The sequence below is a fragment of the Ornithodoros turicata genome, chromosome 2 (genome assembly GCF_037126465.1).
Source record: "Ornithodoros turicata isolate Travis chromosome 2, ASM3712646v1, whole genome shotgun sequence".
NCBI classification, from domain to species: Eukaryota; Metazoa; Arthropoda; class Arachnida; order Ixodida; family Argasidae; genus Ornithodoros; species Ornithodoros turicata.
Window position 1 is genome coordinate 110,274,128 of NC_088202.1, and position 20,753 is coordinate 110,294,880.

The window sequence follows — 20,753 nt, forward strand, 5'->3', positions numbered from 1 at the left end:
CTCATCGTTTCACTGCACAATGGAGCAAAAACAGTGGTCTGGACGTGGGGCGAAAAGCGAAAAGGCTCGAGCATGACTTAAAACAGTTCCTAACTGCTCGATATGTGTACTGAAATTGTAAATTATTACACGCATGATGCTGTACAGTACATGTTTGTGTGTGTGTGTGTGTGTGTGTGCTAAATAAAATCATACTCAGTCCGAAGTGTGTCTTTATAAACTTTATACCATGTGGTACGTACTACGACTACATTTCTCGAAATATCCCATTTCGCGTTTCAGGAATACTAAACAAAGTCACCCTGTCTGCTGTATAGTGGCTTACCTACCGAGATGGCTTACCAACTTGACGACGTCATTTAGGCTGAGCATAATAGCAGAATGCGAACAAGCTGACGCTGATGCGAACAATGTAACATTTTCCTGAGCTTGAGGGAAGAGAGAGGCACAAGACAGAACACGCTCACATACCGCGTGTTCACACGAGCGACATTCTCTAGAGTACCCCAGCGGAAGATGCGAAAAACGTCACCTCTTTCTGCTGCCGCAGGTATGCGCGAGCGCAGAACATCATGTCTTTTGGTGCATGGGAAACCATGTATAGAATATCCTGCGGCGCAGCCACAAAATATTCCGTAGCAGACGACAGAAAAGGACGTGGACGGTGTCGTCTGCTAACCGCGTAGTACATCACTCCCGATATTGCTCAACATTGCGAACGCTCAACATAACGCGCGGCTGAACTTCTGCACTATGTGCAGTGCTTTTTCTTCCACAAGGATACTCTGTGGGGGTGTCGCCCATGTGAACACACGTTCTGTAGTACTATAGACACCAAATGGTTACTACGGAGCCTTGCCACGTTACTAATGCAAAGATATATTCAGTGCACGGAATTCGCACGCGAATATACTGAAGCAGTGGATGAATTGGTAGAAAGACAAAATTAGCGGTCTCCTCTCTGATGCAACGAAGAGTAATGCGATAACAGTTGTTGAGGGATACGTTTGAATTGGCCGTAATGGTCTGTAGATATGAGTCAAATGCAGGAGCATAACTGCAATGACTTATGATGTAATGCTATAGAGAGGATAACGCGCTGTGGGGTTTAGCGTAAAGGACTGGTTCTCGACCCATGTTCATTTATTTATTTATTTATGATACTCTCAGGGCTTAGTGGTTACGGGAGGGAAAGCGTAATTGTGCCAGCTGGACCCCATGGAAACCACCCCTGGAAGCTGCTTTTAGAGGGGCGCCTTGCGAACTAGTAGATCTTGTACAAGTATCGAATTATTTATTTTTAATTATAATTTATTTAAGTATTTATTGTTTCGTCGCAAAATATCCGCTTGAGCTTTGCCGGTTTGATTGGGCTATTTGGCAGTACTTCTCCGCCAATAACGCATTCTGGATTACAAACTGATTCTTGCAAACTTGAAGTTCACGTAGGCAAGGGAGTAGCTCCAAAGTTTCTCCGAACTAGCTCCGACTTTCCAGGTGCGTGCCATGCTTTCGGAACACAAGAGAAAACGAGCAAGAGCCCCACGTGGTGGTGGTCGTGGTAGAACTGCTTGTCGTAGTCGTGGTATCGTTAGATTGTCGGCAAAGCCAGCAGATGACGAGGATACCTGGTGTCTCTAGTCTTGAGAGCGAGCTTCTGCAGCAGCACCTTGGTCCGGCGATTTGTATGCCAATCCCAATGGCAACGAAGGATTTGCGACACAGTCGGATGCGGAGGCTGAACGATGTCGAACAGGGTATCCCAATTAGTGGTTTACCAGTAATTTGGTCCTTGGGGGGTGTTTTTAGCTCCGCTGGGGGGTTGGGGGTGTGACGTCACAACCTTCATGCTTTTTACAAAATATTGCGCAATCTCACAAAATTTTCGGGGGTGTCTCCAAGATTTTCGGGGGGGGGGGGTGTTAGAGGGTGTGTGGAGATCTGGATAAATCACACAGCTAACAATCCAGTGGTTTAAAATCCAGACCTTCGGGATCCCAAATTGCTACAGTGTGATGCCGGCACCACCCAGAACAGCTGCGAGAAAATATCGTCTCCAACGTGGGTGGGATAGATCTTTGAACATGATGTCAATACAATAACATTCCTTAGGGTACAACAATGGCTTCGGTCGTTTTTCTTTCTCCTGTTGAGTGCCCATTGCGCAGCCGCTATTGCTGGAGCACTTCCCCGATGAAAAATACATACTCATCCTTTCGATGTATCTCAGGACACGTTTATTCACCGTTACCATGATGAGATGCCAAGAGCGTCTGGCACTTGGATTTGGACTTCTATCTGTGAAGGGAAATATAGGGATCGTGGTTCGACAAGTGTGGATCCGTCTACTCAAAGGGGCTTAAAGCCGAGTGTTAAGCGACCGCTTGAAACTGTAGGAAAATGATGAAAAACAACAAAATATGAACAAATGAGGTAAAAGAAAATGCAACGACAGACTGAAATTACTGTCGCAGAAGTATGCGAAATGCGCACGAGTGTGCATAACCAATGGCGTTCATGAGTTCCACTGTTCTTCACTGAGGTCTCTATAAGCTCTAGAACTTGGTCTAGCAACAACAATAAAAAGGAAGAGAACACTTTGATGTGTATTTAGAAGAACACTGAATGAAAATGCAGTGTAGAAGACATCTTACCTGCTTTCGAGGGTCACGTGAGAACGATCATCTTTAGAGTGTGAGTGGCGAGCACCCTAAAAACCTTTATAGCGAGGTCACAAAAATACAACAAGCGAAGCAAGCCCTGTTCGTCGAACGTAACTTGATCGATATTCGTGTCCTCTCAATCGCGATAATGGGAAACTGTCTGCCACACAGCAGGACGACGCGTCTGGGAGCGAGGGCTCGCCCACGAAAGCCTTGTCGGCCAACTCCTTCTGCCTTGCTGACGCACCGGGTCGTGTTTGCCTCGCTCTGGAACTTGCTTAAAAAGGCCTTTTTGTTGTTTGGGGTCGATTTGTGGGACGCTATTATGCATTGATGTCATACTCGTTTCAGTTAGCTTCGGACGTATTCGAGCTGTCGGCTGAATTACATGTGTTTACAATTACAATGTGTGAAAAAGGCAGCGGGCGAGGCGGGAGCATGCTACACAAAATGAAGTTTTGACTTTGATCCATACACGAGGCACTTCTGTTTTCGAATTTGTCTTTCGCAGGGATCTTCCCATAAAGATTCGGTCGATTCAAAGCACCCGATGTATGCAATGAAACTCCTCATGACACTTCTGTGCTTTTCATGCGGTCGTGGATCCTCTCCCGAATGGAGACGATTGAGTAGAAACTTTGAAAATTTACTCCTATATCAGCTCTCGTTCGTAACTGCAATTCGCAAGAACATTCAGCCACACAAAACACACATTATTCTACTCGTTAATCTATAATCACCAGGAATATCTCCACGAGAGCTGGGCTCCTTTCGCCCGGTCAGTCTGACGAGCTGTCTGTGCAAGGCAATGGAGCATTTAATCCTCAACTTAGTCGCAGAGTTCCCTTGACCTTGTGATGAGGTTTCTCACAGTGCGGGGTATGGACGTCTCTCCGGTAAAAACTCTCTTCCTTCCGTTCACGCGGAAACGGCTGCCAGGGTTCCAGATGGAGATAAATGAATGTGCTGTGTCACGAGTTACACACCACTATGGTTCCTTGGCGTTATTGTGGATCGTTCTCTCTCGTGGAGACCTGAAGTCCTAAGTCCCAAAAGCAAGTCGCATGCCCGTACCAATATTTTACGCTTTTTTGCGGGTTGTCGATGGGGCTCATCTTGTACATCCATGCTTGCCCTCCATACTGCTTTCTTACGATCTCCCACACGTTCTACCTCCCAGTTATTCATGATCTTGCGTCGTCGTCGGAAAGGATGCTAGAAAGTGCGTTGGCCAGGAGCATCAAGATCTGCATAGGTGGCTCCAGAGCAGCGTCTAATGCAGCTGTAGTAGCTGAGCACCAGAGTGCGGATGGTAGAATCGCTCCACTTAACAACGAGATTTCGTCGGCACCCGTTGTCAAGAGCTCCCTCGACACGAAGTTCTTCGAGGTTTCATCAAGCTATCATACCATGCCGTATTACGCCCCCGGCATAAGCCATTGCCAGTGCACTACAGCCAGCTCTCCGCAACTCCCCATAGAGCCCATAGCATAGGAAAATTCACACAACACTGGGCACCCGACCAATGAGAATGCAGCGATTGCTTCCTCAATCCTCCAATCAGAGGTGTTTCCGCCCGGCTCGCAGCCTGACAGGTTCTGGCTCTTGCTGACTGCTGCTTTCCATACTGGCCTGTACCGACTACCCTTGGCCTCTAAGTCTACTAGCTTACATGCACGCCGTAAAGTTATTCCGTGATTCCAAAGCAGTTGTGAAAAGTGTTGTGTTTGAAAAAAATTATTAGACGACTCATACTATAGAGCACACTACGAGTACTAATACTAATATTAATACACACTAATACACTAGTTGGAATTAGTTATAATGCACAAGATACAATGTATAAAGTGTTGTAATGAACAGAAATGTGTTTCACCCATTATACTGACACAGTCGGCAGCTTGACGCATTTACATGCACTGAGCGTACTGAGTCCATTGCGTTGCGCTTCCTGGCACACTGCAACAAAGTTCAAACTTGCCAAACACGCATATCGGCACAGCCTATTTCCAACAACGAATAACTGTCACATACTTGCGCACAATCTCTTGATCATCATGTCCTTACCTGCTATTCGTCAAACATAAAATGATGCTACTTCATGAATCCTATCTTCTTGTCACCGCTATGCAAATCTGACGGCGCTCGAACGTGTTCATCGATCCAGAATTCACGACAACACTTCAGTTTGAAATCAGATTCAAACTGAAATCTTCGTAGACCGATGCTTGTGTCGAGAAACAGTACAACATCAAAGGACTCCACAATACACGGATAAGACAGCCAACGGCGAACGCACTTGCCTCCCAATGAATGATACCGCCGACCCGGCGGCGTCCACCGTTCGAAACTTCAAATTTCAAAAGAAACCGCCGAGAGAGCCGAGACCGAGAGGGTACGCAGCACGCAGGCGAGGAAGCGCGAAGTGCCGTTTTCAAATTCCGGCAACCAATCCGAACACATCTGTGGCGTCCGACCAATGGAGAGGCACGGATTGCTGCGTGCGCAGTAACACGCATTTTAATACAGATTTTGCGAGAGCTGTGAGGGGCTGCAACAGCTCTCTCTGGACCGCCTCGGGTCTTCGCAAAAGTCTCGGTTCTCGCGGGGAGAAAGTTCGTGCCCTCAAATGTCGTACGTCAACAAACTCTTCAGGTAATGCACAGTCAGAGAGACAGAGTGTATACTCCCACACTTTCACGGATGCGTCCACGAATGAGTCGGGATCCACATTTGCATATATCCTCCACGAGCACTCCACTGAGGGTTACGCACGTTTGTCTCATCGCACGTCGTCCACGGCCGCGGAGCTCCACGGAATCATTATGGCGATGCATAGAGTCATATGAAGACGTCAAATCCTGGGTTGTGTACGGTGACTCACAGTCCGGATTGCGAGTATTACAAGCGCCGGGCAGATCACCAGGTTTGCTTCAATCGTGCACGACGCCATTAATACTTACGACGCTTGTGTAATACGGGGACACGACATCATCCTTCAGTCAATCTCTGGTCATTCCTCCCGGCGCATCCAGCGGCCTCCCGGGCGCATCATTCCGGTTCGGTTCGTAAGGTGTATTTCACCCCCTCGGACGGCAGTTTTCAACTTTAACTAAGAGACTAAGCAGGGAAGTGTGGCGCAGTGAATCTGGAAGGTCGTCACTGATCAGTATAGACCTGGACTTTTCGTTCGCGGCCGTAGCCTCGCTTCCTCTGTCCATGGAGACCTGATCCACCGGTTCTATCTGAATGTTCCCTATATAGTGGTTCGTTTTTATATATGATCGGGAAAGTAGCCTCTCCAAACTGCTCCATGTGCGGTGCTGTGGAGGGTGTCGAGCACGTTATAATGTCGTGCGTACGGTACACCGTAGCTTGTAGCCTTCTACAGTCGAAGGTGACGGTAGTGGACGGCCGTCCGCTCAGTGTTTCAGAAGTACTTTGGCCCTGGCATCCCAGTGTAAGGCACATGACATTCTCTGAGACATTGGTGCAGACAAATACCTAAGCGATTTTGGGACGAAAAATCGTGGTCGATCCATTGGAGGATCCGACGGAAATGCGTCAGCAGTAAAACTTGAAAACCCTTTGGGTAATCCCTTCACAACGCTACACAACCCTTCGTAAACGCTACACAACCCTGACCCCTACATGACCCTACACAACGCTAACACAAGACAGCATCCGCAGCCAAACGAGCCTTTCGGGCTTCCTCCGATTCAGATTGGCGGCGCTGTCTCGCAGACTCAGCCTTCTTTCGCCGCCGCTCCTCTACACAATTTTCATAACCCATGGCGCGCCCACACAGACATGTCTGAACCTGTTGACCACCACGGCTCCACTGCCAGACGCGCCGCGCGTCGTGCTCTCCGTGCGCCCTCCCCTCCCCTTCCCTCCTCCCCTCCCCTTCCCTCCTACCCTCTCCACTCACCGCGCATGCACGCAGCGCCGCGGCTACAGACAGATCACGCCGCGATTCTTTCGTAGCCAGGGGCCCGATCTTCAACTTGTCGTTACCCCATAACGTGCGCTAAATGCATCACTTCGGTCCGTGATTCGCCATGATCTCTCGCACGAGCCTATCAAAGCGGCCTTGGAGCGCGCGAACTTTAAATATAACGATAACGATCGCTACGTGAAAGTTGAAGATCGGAGCCCAGGACTCTAATGCTAAGGCATTAAAAGTTTTGAAACTTCGAGTGTTTGTGCGCTTTGCTGTTCGACTGTTTGTGTGTCTTATGATGACAACTCTGTGTTTGCAATTGTTTTTTGTCGGAATCACCCCCACCACCACCATCATTGCCATCATCATCATCATCACTGTCGTCATCGTTCCACGAATTTTCACCAAAGTAACTGGTGCATGGGATGTGGAGTTGCCGGCCTCACACCAGTGAAGCAAAAATCTCCATTTTTCTTTAAATCAATGAGTCAATCAATCAATCTACCTGTAATCGTTACTCAACAAGCCCATGATCATTTTCGATAGTTTTACGTGTCCTGTAACCTATCCGATACAAGAACACATTGTATGATGTAATAACGTTCTATACAAAACTTTCTGTATACTAAACTAGAAGATGAAGAAATTAAAATGGCTAACTTTTCCTTTGTTCCTTTACAATCAACATATTCTTTCCCCCAGACCATTGAATTTTTCTGTTATTATTATTTCAATGTCTTCCTTAGCCCACTACATTTTCATGTGGGCGAAAAGTACATACTCGTTTGGATCGTTTCTTTTTCTTTCCTTTTGTCATGATGTTGCGTAAATCTACTCCAGTTACGTGGTACATTATTTCGCCAAAATCGGACGGCATTCTTCTTCATGAATTCAACATTCGTTTAAAACAGGGCTATTTTCCATTCTGTGCAACTGCCGATATATTTTCGCGCACTGCCATTGATCTGAATGGATTATCGAAAACGACGATCGATCGATCGATCTTGAAACAATGTTAAAAAGCTTTGGAAAAGGGAGGACGTATTGCACTATTCGTAATGAGAAAAACAATGAGCTGAAAAGAGGAATAACACTGCGACCTTTCTGCAGGATGATCATTATCACCATTAGTCTCCTTATTGCACTATTAGCAGTGTTGTACGTAACGCCGTTACAGTAATCGTTACTTTTTTCGGTATCGGAGTGCGGGTCGCGATACTTTTTTTAAATCGGTATCGGAAAGTATTTGCATTACAAATTTATGGTAACGCGGTCTCCGTATCGTTACCGATACTTTTTTAGTGCCCCACCCTTTCTTCACCGACCATATTTCTTACTCTTATTCATTGTCAACGGTCCGCCTAGCCCTGGACAAGAAGTCTGTGGACACGCCTACCTGCTCCCTAACGGGAATTATGTAATTATACCAAACACACGTTCACTTTTTCTTTGAACCTGGAAGAAATAACCACGCTGTGCTCAACAAGAGTTGAGGTCCACAAACAAAGGTCAATCCCTTGACAGTGCACTCTGGATTCCACTGCTAAGCTGCCGTATCGCACTGAGTCACGCTCACATAAACTGCGGCCTTGTTAACTTCGGATAGCGGGTTTCCTTTGTCATTGGACTCCACGGTATGTGTGGGCCTGAGACTAACGCAATGGACCTCTTTCTATAAATTCCCTATAAATGGCTCTGCTCTTTCACATACGCGTCGTATCCTAGCGGCTGTCCAACGAACCATGCTCGGCGCGCGTCAAAACAAATCCACGTGGATATCACAAAGGACCAAAACCGGTCCGGAGTGGGTCCCCACTTCTGTCGTCCCCATAGTGTCCCCAAACATCTAGTGGAGCCGGAGATAAACCTCTCCGGCGCCTCAAGGTCATACGCATGCGCATAGGCCACGGTGAACAAGGTCCATTCTCATACTGGCCTCTGTCAGCTGCCGGAGAGACCACGGCCTGCTTGGATGGCAGAAGAAACCTTTGAGAACCAGCTATTAAAAAAAGTCAAACAAAGTTTCTGAGCTCTATAATAATTATACTGTTTGTCTTTTCTGTTTCTTTTCTGTTCTTTTTTTTCTTTTCTTTTTTTTACTGCAAAACTGTCCTCTCTCAGTTTGCTATTATACAAATCGGGTGTTCACGTAGGCGAGATTTCTATGTTGCATCATCTTCGTGCTTCAAACAAAGGTATCGGGCAAAGTATCGCGTTACTTTTTTTAGTAACGGTAGCGGTACTCCGTTACTTTAAAAAAGAAGTATCGGTATTGCGATGCTATTTACTCAAGCAACGAGTATCGGTATCGCGATACCATATTTCGGTAACGGGTGCAACACTGACTATTAGTCATGGTTGTGGGGTGCAGGTTGTGGCGCTCCGAACCCTAAACAAAAATATAGCTTGCCAGTTAGCCAGCGTTTTCTGCTACGCCGATTCACTGCGGTCGATGACAATCATCTGCAAAGGGGTCAACTGCAACATATACTGTTGCATATGTGCTGCGGCAGCGCTATTCGCTTTTGCTGATATTCAGTTCAAGAGTCTTTCAGGAAGGGCAGGTGTAGTAACTCCTGTTTTCTCTACTGAAGAAAAAGAAAAGAAAATCATGTTACGCAGCAATCATGGCGCCGTCGAGATAGTGTCCATAATACCGATACCGTACGACGGCAGACACCCCAAACGAGAAAATTTATGAAATCTGAAAAATGCGTCAAGGTAGCTAAGAAAAAATCGACAGCCCAAGTAACTGCAGCAAACAACGACAATGAAGGCCACAGGTTCTTGATCTTGGCTGTTCTGTCTTTAGCTGTTCTCCAGCTGTTTCGCAGCAACGTCCTATTCGGTACCAGAACTGACGTAATGTTTTCTTCTTCTTTTCCTTTTATTTTTCATTATTTCAATCTGTTCCTTACCCTGTCCATCTATGGATTAGCGATCAATTCACTATAGCAACACCAGATTTGTGCTGGAGAAACCTGCTTTGCGACCTCATTATAGGGGACGTTATCCCGAGTACTTCCTCCCGGAAAAGTGCAGCGTTTCCCCCATTAACCAATCGTATAACGACGGTTGCTGGGGTGAAACTCACCGTTCCTGTCTTCTCTCTCCTGCTGTCTAATAAACACAGGCATTTTCTTTTTTTTTCTCATTTCGGGTCTGCGCTAGAGTACTTCATGTCGCTGCCATGCACCTGACAAGAGGAGGGAGACATTGGCTTTGTAACATTTTTAGGTTGGTCTTTCAGATGTAAACTAAACATTGTTATCTAACTTTGCTCTTTCTCTTTTTTCTTTTTCTTTTTTTTTGACATTCTGAAGCGGCACATCAGCTGCTTCTCATATGGTTTCCTCGTACCATGTCCCTAGTGCTTGTTGCACGACGATAATTATATGTGTTTGCTTTCGTTGCAGCCAACACGGATATCACAACTGTGAGTCCTGTGCTAGGTGTCTTGATCGGCATCGTGGGAGCCTTAGTGTTGGTGGCCATCGTTATCGTTGTCGTCATGCGACTACGCGGAGACGAAAGACGTAAGGATCAGTGGCTTGTCTTTCTTTGCGGCGTTTCTTTGTGCTTGTTCATGCGCGCAAATTCCGCCATTAAAGAAACTAACACATATGGGCACAAAAACGCAGTGATAGTAAAAAAAAAAAAAAAAAAGAAAGAGAAGAAGGAAGAAACCAAGCCGCGCGTACCCAATTCTGCAAACTTCATGTACTTTGCTCGGAGAGGCCCTCTGTACCTTCTGGTGTTTTGCTGCACTCCCTTTCGACTGCACGCAAGGAAACCTTGCCGAAGGAAGGTCGAGGGGAAAATGCATTAGACCTGGCGGAACGTCCTGCATGAAGTCAGCTGATCAGGAAACATTTGTGCTAACGAGCCTTAAGCAAATGCACTTGTTCAGTTCCTGCGGGTCTGTGGCCTTCCTGGTGAATTTCGTGTTTGTTTTCATTTTTGTTTGTTGTTTTTCTTCTTCCTTTCTTTTCCTTTGCTGGGAATAGCAAGCCGCAGGCTAACCTTTCCCTCCTTTTTATAACAAACATATATCCCCCCCCCCTTAAAGGAAACGAAATTTGTCCATTGCAAAAACGGGACCGAACAAGGTGTAAATATTATGTAAAATTATGGTGCCACTAGTATTTTGCGAGTACGCTGTGCGGATGGCCATATTTCTGACGATTACGAGAGCGCTGGGCCGCCCACTCGACACGATCGCCCATGGAGCGCGCCAAGCATTGCGGGAAAATCTGAGGAGCGAGTGACGTCAAATATCTCTCGCGCTCCATGTGCGGCTGCACGGTACAAACACGGCGAATTCTGAATAACGCCTGAAGATGTTTGATTCGGAGATCTCGTGGAAGTCTGAAGACAATATATCCTATGAGAGATGGGTTCGTACATGCTTCTTCGTCTTCGTCCTTTCCCCGTAGCAGGAATTAGACGTACGCCGAAACACCAAATGAAATGAAGCGAAATGAAAGTCAGGAACTCCAACAGGAGAGCCAACGTGCGTCACTTCCGTGGTCTGCTACGGCGGCGCGGCGACGCTCACCAGGGGCTCAGAGTGCTCCACGGCCGAATTTTATATCGCGATTGTGGCGGCGTTTCAACTAATATACGCAAATCTAAGTCGAATTCCGGATTGTTTTGGTACACATCGCAATATGAGGCAAATAGCTGTGCAGCCTATTTTCGTTTCCGTCGTCCTTTAAGCGAGTAACCGTGTATTCGCACGAGCGACATACCCCAGAACACTTCTACGGAAGATGCGCAAAACGTCACAGCTTTCTCCTTCATGTGAGTGCGAGCGATCAACGTCGTGTCGTTTCGTGCTCCATCTAACCGTTTGGAATGTCCACGACCTACTAGATTATAACGACCATGTCATAATCGGCAACTCCTATGAGGTGCCCGTTCGCGCGATCCGCTAGGAGCGCTACACATCGGCCCGCGAGATTTACATCATGATTGGACCATGGAAATTTGAATTTTGAACGCGGAGGAGTGGACGGCTATATACGCCTACCGTAGCAGATGACAGCAACAGCTTCTATGAAAACGCGTAGGATGATGATGATAGTCAACTTTAGAAAGTACGCGTCTCTCGTGGGACGTGCACCGCTCGTGCAAAAATAATAAGGAAAGTACAAAGTATTGTAGAAATTGAGGAAGCAATAACCGGGCCGATGAGTAGCGCCACCGCTAGCCTCCGAATGCAGCGCTGGGAAGGGGTGCCTACGACGTGGTCGGTATAATCTAGTAGGTCGTGGGAACATCCGACGGCTCAGCCTCAAGTTTTATGTAGCAGACGACAGCGCCGATAGTATCGTCTCCGAACTCTCGATATCTCAGCGCCGTGCGGATGCTCGACCTATAAGGCGCGACGGAACTTCAGTTTTTCCTTTGTCTTCCACTACAACATTCCCTGGAGGTGTCACTCGTGTAAACACACGGTAGTGCGAGTAATGTTGTCAGTAAAATACGTGTAGTATTTTACACAAAATATTGATGCATTCCTTTCGCCATGGAAAAGTAACATAGGTATGCGATAACCATGTCAGACTTCACGTTGTATGAGTTTGCTTCGAAAAAAGTGCGTGTATTGGGCATCTTTCTCATTTTCCATATCGCATTTCTGTGCAGGAACCCCAGATGAAAGTCCCGAAAAGTGAGTTGACGTCTTGTTTGATTTCATCCACCATTTCTAGCAGTGATGTTGGTGGTGTTTACCTATTCCATTTACCCCTGGGCAGAAACGAGAATCCAGCGCTTTATCTTCCCATCAGTAAACAGGAGTCTGTTTAAAGTAAATATCAGAAGCCATACTACGTCGGAGCCACAAAACAAACGTGACCGAAACCATATCAGGGACAGCCGTCTGATCCCTCAGAATAGAAGTTGCTGGAAAAAGCGTACCAGGTCCGTTGGTCCGTTCGCTGCCACCTCCTTTCTAATATGAGCTCAGCCTCGTCTCTCATCCTCGAGTATTGCAGACTGTACGCGGTCGATACCTCATATAACTGAGAAAAAGAACTTTGCGGTGTTTGAAGGGAGTCAAGAAAAAGGAAGCGTAGCCTTATAAAATATAGAGAACTCCGTGTGCTGGCGAACTCGAAGAGACGCAGTTTGGCAGTTCGCGCCTCATTGCGCCTCAAGTTCGCTTTAGTGTGGAAGTTGAAAAATCAGTGTAGAGGCGTCCTGTCACGCTCTCCTTTGTGCTTACTTACAAATGACGGGCTTCAGCTTTGATGGCTTCTTCTAAATTGTATGAGAGCTGCCGGCGAACGAAAGGCACCAGTTGTGGGTATCGATATTTTATGCGGTGACCAGCGGCAGCACCTTGTCTCACTGTAAAGAAACTGAGGGCTACTTAGCTTAAGGGCGTTGCGACACTTCGATAGATATGGTTCATTGCGTCATCACACACGAATTGCACTTCACGCCAGGGTATTGAACATAAGATAATTATTTCTCTACATGTTGTACCTGGAGAACCCTTGAACAAACTTCCGCGTCAAGCTCTGGCTTCAGGTGAGGGAGAGCTGTGATCGTTTCGATTGGTTCTAGAGAGCATGTGACCCCTCCCGCGGCTGTCTCACTGGCGAGGACGCCTGCCGTGAGAACAGAGTAGGATGTGTTTCGGTATTCGCTGCGGCCGTTTTGTAGGGTTTACCAAACCCTTTGCCAAGAAACAGTTCACAGCAATGCACGTGAACGTCCTTTGCATTTATTAGTCATAACTTGGAGTGTCAGATCCCTTCTAAGCTGACACATTCCGCGTGAACTGCAGAAAGTAAAAGAAGAACAAAAAACACAATTATGATTCCGTAGTAGCACATTGTGTTGGGAATTTTCGCGAAGACTAGTAACAGCGGCCAATGATATTTCGAGCGAGTTGCAAACATTCTTTTGCCGATTTGAAGTTGTGCTTACCGCCTCTGCCGAGGAGTTGCGTAGTAATTCGAGTGCATATATTTTATGCCGTGTAATCGCTGTTTGCGTAAGCCTGAGACATTTTCAGTATAATCAGTTGTGACCTTTCCCCAATGTTCTTCACCCATAGCGATGGTGATGGTGCTGTTACAGACAAGAAAATAGGAATGAGAGTCGCGACAAAGTCGAACTGGCTACCCGACGCTTACATACAGTAAATACAATCAGATGAACGGGTTAAAGCGATGGAGTGCGGCATGTAGTTCCGCATGTAGTTCCGCATGTAGTTCAAAAGTTTCAACCCAGTGAGTGCAAAATGTCGGAATCGCTAGGGGCACACACAGCACAGACTTAGCTAGTCATAGAATGTCCATAAGCCCGGTTGTACGTAAAAGATCGTCAAGTGCCCTCAGCGCATTACACACATTTACATTTCGACGCAGCTCCACAGTCTCTCTTCACAATGTGAAACAGCGCCAAAACGCAAAAAGCGAAATGCTCCAAAATATCGACAGCGGTGGTGGTTCTCGGGTCTGCCGTGTGCAATTTCAGCATTGGATAATATTACTTTAAGTACATTTTTAAATGGCTTTCTAACTCGAAGGTCTTATAAATTATGCCTGAAGTACCTCTAAAATGTGTGCCTTGTATCAGTATGGTATGTCAATTGTCGCAGCTTCTGAATGCGTGTGAAATACTTCAAGTGATCCACCCTGCGTACAAATGCGAATATATCAATGGTTACAATTCAACAATTTTGTGTAATGGGAACGGTCTCAGAACGATCCGAGGCGGATCCTGAAACTCCCCCCTGTCCGGCTTACGTGTTCGTAGAATTTGTCTGCCCAATACGTACGACATGGCATTCAGAGCTTCCAACGTGCATGGGCTGCAAGCGTTGCATTTAACTTGTCTAGACTTCTGCTAAGTCTCGCTTCCTTTTTCCTCTAATCAGGGATCAAAACCAGCAATGTAAGAGCACCGACGACTTGAGCTTAACGGATCTCAACATGAAAGATCCTTCCGTGATACCCAAAAATAGCGACTCGCAAGGTAAGTGCGCTGTACCTGCAAGAGGGCCAGCCCTTCATTATCTCCAGTAAAGGAGCAGTGAATGCCTCCTCGATTCTTCGATTTTTGCTGGAGCGTATTGTACCATTGCGTTCTTGCACAAGAACAATTATATTAGTTTACCTGTAGCGCGCGAAAGAGAGAGGTCTTCTTCCTGCCCGTAGTCTGGAATCTTTTGCAATCCTTACGACATCCCGTAAGAGACGTCCCCCTGGTGACGTCACTTGGTCATGGTGGTAGTGCTAGTGGTGGAGGCGGTTGTGGTTAGCCAAACAGTGGTGCTAAACAATGCGACAGGCAATCAGGTGGCTCGTGGCGTCAACCGGCCCGACCCGGCCGAAGCAACCGGAGATAATGTAACCAGCTGTGCGCCGTCCCCATGGTGGAAATTTTTTTCGTAGCAATGGACCATTTCCGAGTACGCGTTTACGCATGCGCAGCCACCCGCAGGCGGCCGCCATATTCATCGGCGGGAATTATCGGCTTCACACTTACGTGCACGTTTTAGGCTCAATCTTGACGTTTCCACGTTTCGTGCTCGCTGTGCCTGAGAGACAATTTTTCCCTTTCTGCGTGTCTTCTCTTGCTACTTTCCACACGACGTGCCAGTCTGTATGGCACGACATGCGACATTCCGCCGCCAGGGGCGAGGCGTATATCGAAATGGTCCATTGAAGGCGCGGCGCATTTTCTCGTGACGTCACGGCAACAGACCGGTTGGCTCCTTCAGCGTCATGCCACTTCGCGCGTTCCTGATTTTTTTTAAGGTCTTGTAAATTGAATTTTGCAGTGACAGGGTACCGCTCAGAGAAAATACCTCGCATGGTCTCTGCTGATGGACTGCATTATTATTTAAGCCAGGTTTCGAGAAAGCTTGAGTGCCATTTTCTTGCTCCTTTAATAAACGATGATAAATGGCTAACGACTGGCTGCACTGTGCTCAGCATCAGTTTACATTTTGCTTATGACATGCTCACAAAGACCTGATCCCCAAAATACAAAGTTCTTGAGTGCAGCATTTTGAAAGTTTGGTAAGAATTAGGACTCTCTTCCCGCTTGTTCAGGTACTTACGCGACATGTATAGCTCCTACCATATCAGCGATAATAGTCGAAAGTGTGTTCCGAAGCGCACATAATTCTCATGTGTACCAGCTCGAAGGAACGACCCCTTGTCCGAGAAATGCCATGACACGGTTGAGATTTCAAGCTGGGTCCCATGTCCACTATACACGAAATGATGATCTACACCTGCATTCCTGTACAGACGACCCACTGCGGTGTGTCCGCGGCATGTCGGAAGACTACTTGGTCACCTGTATGGTGACGAAGGTGCCACGCACTAAATATTGCTATATTCGAAGCAGAGTAGGCTAAGCCTTCTCCTCCATTTCAGGCTACTAGCCAACCTAGTGCAGAGGGTACCTCTGCGACTGTGGCGGGCACTGCGGTCCCTGAAGGCTCCTGTTGGGAACTACAAACTTTCCCGTCATATTTAATCCTCATGCCGTCAGTCCTCGTACCGTGCAATTTAGTCTTTGTGCAGTCACTTTTAATTATTGTGCCGCGGGCTTTAGTTCTAAGTTATCGCATCCTTTCTGCGTTCATCTCATGAGTTTATAAACTATAATTAAACGATATCATCTTGGAAATTTACTTACTACACCACGTCGTGGGAAGGAGGGAACCTTATCGGATGATTAAATTAGGTATCGTTAAAAAAAATTTAAAGCTGCATGCCCTCTCTGCGTTGCGTTTGTTGACCATTATAGTGGTAACAAAAGGGAGCTGTGTTACCAGCAAGCAAAGAACCGACCGTTTTACTTAAAGGAGTACAGGGGGCCATCCAAAAAAAATTCAGATTAAGACATCTGATGAAAGTGTGTGTGTCATTATACCGAATAGCGCGAAAGGTTTTGATGTGTGCAATTTGTTTCCCAGAAAAAAACTCACATAAACATAGCTCCGCGCCTTCACCCTTAACTCGCCACTCCAGCTATAACGAGGATGAGGAGGTATGATGGCACGTCACCGATGACGGCATAAGGAGACTCGTTCTGGTTTGCCGATCAGTGGGGTCAGCGCCTTGTCCCTTTGCCGCCGTAAACCTGTTTTGCCAGTTTTCCCGGAGAATTGGGGATAGAAGGAGCGGCCGAAGCATTACCGAGCAAGGAGAAAGGTTTATCAGAACCCCGAACAGCCGAGTAGCAGACGACAGCCGAGTAGCAGACAACATTTCTCTAGGCCAATCAGCGAGCGTTCTCCTTATAGCGTCAGCGCGAGGTTCCAGGCAGATCACAGGCTGGTACTGCTCTTTACCACCGTTGCGCACGGTCGCTTTTTGCGGCGTATTTTAAATTCAATTTCTGCGATAATTATGACTCTGTGGTGCAAATTACTTCGCATGGTGCATCTTACTGGCCTACTTCACAGTTTTATAGGAAGAAAACTGAGTGTTAAAAATGACTTCTGTGCTACTCTAATTAGTTGTATGAGAGACAATTGATTGGACCTATCGGGAACGGCTGGCTGATAATGATTGCCTGAACAGCTCAAGACAGTACAGATTGCTGAGCGATGGGTAACAACTCAACGCTGAAGGTGCGACATGGTAAGGGCGAACTGACTGGTTGAGATTGCCTAGCTGTTGGCCACTATTTCCAGATACGAACAAAGTCCGTTGCGTGAATTAAGATCAGTGCACAGTATCTGTCTAATACACATTCTTGATTGATAGGTACAGACAAGTATGCAGGCTGGGCAGTATTACAAATACATTGTATTATAATACCGTTACTGTAATACTTTAGAGTATTTGTATTACGTATTATAATACCCATCCGATAAGTGTATTTGTATTACGTATTGAGGCAACCGCCTAATCAGTTGAGCGATATGGTTCCATTGAATCACAAGAACTGATGGAGGCTGATTGATTGATAACGTCGCTGACTAATTTATGTGTGAGACACAGCCCGGGACCGATAGAGAGTTAGTGGTGAAAGCTCATTGACCTGGCTTATCAGGTCTTGTTGATAAGGGGATATCAACTGGTAAGAATTGATACTTTGCGATAAAGGGGACAGCAGCTCCTCTAAAGCCATTTTATCGGTGAATCTTTGGGTACGAGCCTCATCAGCGACTCCTTATCTGTTGGTGCATTTCCATTCTCTGGTTCACAAAACCAATCATCTTGTCAGAAGGAATCAGTGAATTAAGCCTGAATTTCCTTATTTACTCCCATTTATCGCAAATTATCAATCCTTATCAGTCGATATCTCGATCCTTATCAGCAACAAAACCCAGCTGATCAGACCTTCAAAACCGATCAACCCAAATCGACACCGACCTTACGATGTCAACATGCCAGTCAATACTGTTATTAACAGAGTTCGAGGTAACTCCTTACAAGTAACTCGTTACTGTAACTAAGTTCCTTTTTTTGGTAACTTGTAACTTAACTCGGTACTTTTGCGCCGTGGTAACTTTCAGAGGAACTCGTTCCTTTTTCAGGTAACTTTGCCAAAGTAACTTAAGTTAAGTTCCAAGTTACTTTTAAATAGCTTTTCACTCACGTCCACATATTTTCTTGCTTTCTCTCCGGTTCCTTCATGGATTTTTTTGCCATAAAACGTGATATTCAATCAATGACAGTATTTTATTCAGGAAATAAGAACCGCTGCCATTGAAATCAAGCTGAACCATTGTGCGCCCACAGGGAGTAAGATGTAAAGCGTTCGAATAGACCTCTACCAGAGAAACGTCACCATGACATTGGTAGACAGGCTGAAACCGAAACAAATCGGAAGGACAGGGCTGGGTTCCACGAACGGGCACTTGTTCTCTGCCTCCCATTGCAAGAAAAGCAGGGCCGAGGGTCGCGTCCGTTTAAGGGACCATATCGAAATCCCCTCAAGACCCTGGCTTTCGGACGGGACCTTGTTCACCTCTAGCTCCAAGCGTAGTTCAATTCTACCAAATTTGTGGCGCCGTCGAACACTATGATGTCATTTGTTTACAAACAGGGAGAGGACTATTGTTGGACAGAAACGGAAAACGATCTAAGCATGTTGCACTCCTTCGCAGGCAACTCAAGGTCTAACTCAACTGCTCACGCGCGCTGCACCTGCGTAATGCTATTTTGTGTCCGAAGTAACTTGGAAGTAACTCGTTCTTTTTTTTTAAGTAACTCAGTAACTGCGAGTTACATTTCAGGCTGAAGAACTTCGTTATTAACTTAGTTATATTTTGCACATGGTAACTTAACTTCGAACGCGTTCTTTTTAACGGGTAACTTCTCAATCTATGGTTATTAATAGTATAGATCTTATCAGGAATTACCGCTCAGTGAATATTGATCGCCACATTGATCAGGCAATTTTTGTGACTCCATGGTTATCTGTATCAACAACACTTTAGCAGTCGATAGGTTTCAGTTATCACATCATCATCATCCATTCATCTATGTTGTTGTTGTTCAGTTATCCAATGCGTAGCAAATGCCGTGTTTTTAATCATTCGTTATTCGGTCACTGGCTACTCTTCCTGTTTCCTTATTCCTTCCTATTTCTTTCTTTCTTTATTTTCTTTCCTTTTTATTTAGTTATTATTTCTTGGTTTTCTTTATTTATTTATTTCTGGAATAGCAAGCCGACGTCTCGTTTGGCTGACCTTTCCCCCGTTTTTTTTTCCTTTCGTCTAATAAATATACCCCCCCCCCCGTTTCCTGTTGTTATTCGTTCAGTCGGAGGCACCATATGAACAACAACAACTAGTAGTACGTATCAGTCGAAAACTCCGTACCCGTAACCGAAAACAAGTTGTCACTTATCAACAAACTAGTTCAGTGAGTTTTCACCAGCAAGTCTCTATCTGTCACAGTCCGTGTCTCGAACTTAAATTAGTCAGCGACGTCATCAATCAACCACCATCAATCGGTTTTTGTGAGTCAGCCTTATCGCTCAATTCATGAAGAGGTAGTCTATCCATCAACCATGCATATTTAGACAGACACTGTGCACTGAACCTCAGCAAGTTCCACTGACCTTAACACACGTATAGCTGAGTCTATATCCTCAACTCAACTCAATAGTAGCCAACAGCAATCGCGGGACAACCTCAGACAGTCAGTTCGTCCTCATCACATCGCACCTCCAACACTGAACTCTCACCAACTGTTCAGCAATCTGTACTCTCACGATGGGTAGAAATCCAGCGAACCGGTAGAGATGTAGGAAGGGACAACTCCCTTCCTGTACTCTCACGAGTTTTTCATGCAGTCAATATCAGTGAATCGATCCCAATAGACTCATTTTAATAGAACTAATTATGTAAAACGGTGGGTACTTTAGTAGCGACTTCCGTGGATCGATCATGTGATCATCCAGGGCTGTCTCCCATTAATACTATACCAATCGATAAATGCAGCGCAGCGAGGGCATACCGCTTAAAAAAAAAAACACGCACAAATTTACTCACCCGATAAGATGCCCTGCTTCAGACGTCGTGCAGTGAGAGGATTACCAAGATAGTTTCGCTTGACTATAGTTGTCATGAGATGAAAAGTTGTAGAGAAGATGGGGGAGCTTGGGACTAAACCCCACGGTACAAGGATTAAAAGTTGTGACACATGGATTAAATACGACAGGAAATACTGTGGACGTTTCGAGAGGGTTGTGCCCGTATCAATAAGCTCACACGCCTGCATGGAGCGCATGGGAAACACAATGACGGGCAGGGCCGAAACAACACCACATTACGTTGTCGCGAACAACGCGGAAGTTGTCCGCTGTTCGGCGCTACCTGCGTGGATGTAGTGCAATCTCCAGACGTGATCGGATATCTCATGATATCAATCTCAATCGACTGTTATTTGCAATTTTCACTTCAGTACTCTTAATGCACTTGTGACGGGTATATTGCAATGGGTAAACTTCCGCTATTGCTTTTCAGAATATCCTCGCGTAGCAGTCCGAAGAATACCGGCTTACACGACACATCGCACCTACGACAGTTTTTCGCCGAACGATTACAACTACGAAAATGTGACATCGCTCCGAAGACCGTCCCCGGTAAAGGTGTGCTTGCAAATAAACAGCTTACCGGAGCCTGCTATTTTTCCTCGTTACTTCACACAACT

At 46.1% G+C, this 20,753-nt stretch overlaps 1 protein-coding gene across 9 annotated transcripts in view; it reads left to right on the forward strand.

Moving 5' to 3' along the window:
• LOC135385943 (hemicentin-2-like) overlaps positions 1-20,753 on the forward strand; it is a 1,123,122-nt gene that overhangs the window by 1,092,744 nt on the left and 9,625 nt on the right. For 8 of the 9 annotated variants that reach the window (XM_064615587.1, XM_064615589.1, XM_064615588.1 and 5 more), the window contains 4 exons: positions 10,023-10,142; positions 12,256-12,280; positions 14,501-14,598; positions 20,567-20,691. In XM_064615587.1, coding sequence (XP_064471657.1) covers positions 10,023-10,142; positions 12,256-12,280; positions 14,501-14,598; positions 20,567-20,691 — 368 coding nt within the window. The remainder of the gene's footprint in view (positions 1-10,022; positions 10,143-12,255; positions 12,281-14,500; positions 14,599-20,566; positions 20,692-20,753) is intronic. The other variant, XM_064615582.1, reaches the window with a different exon arrangement.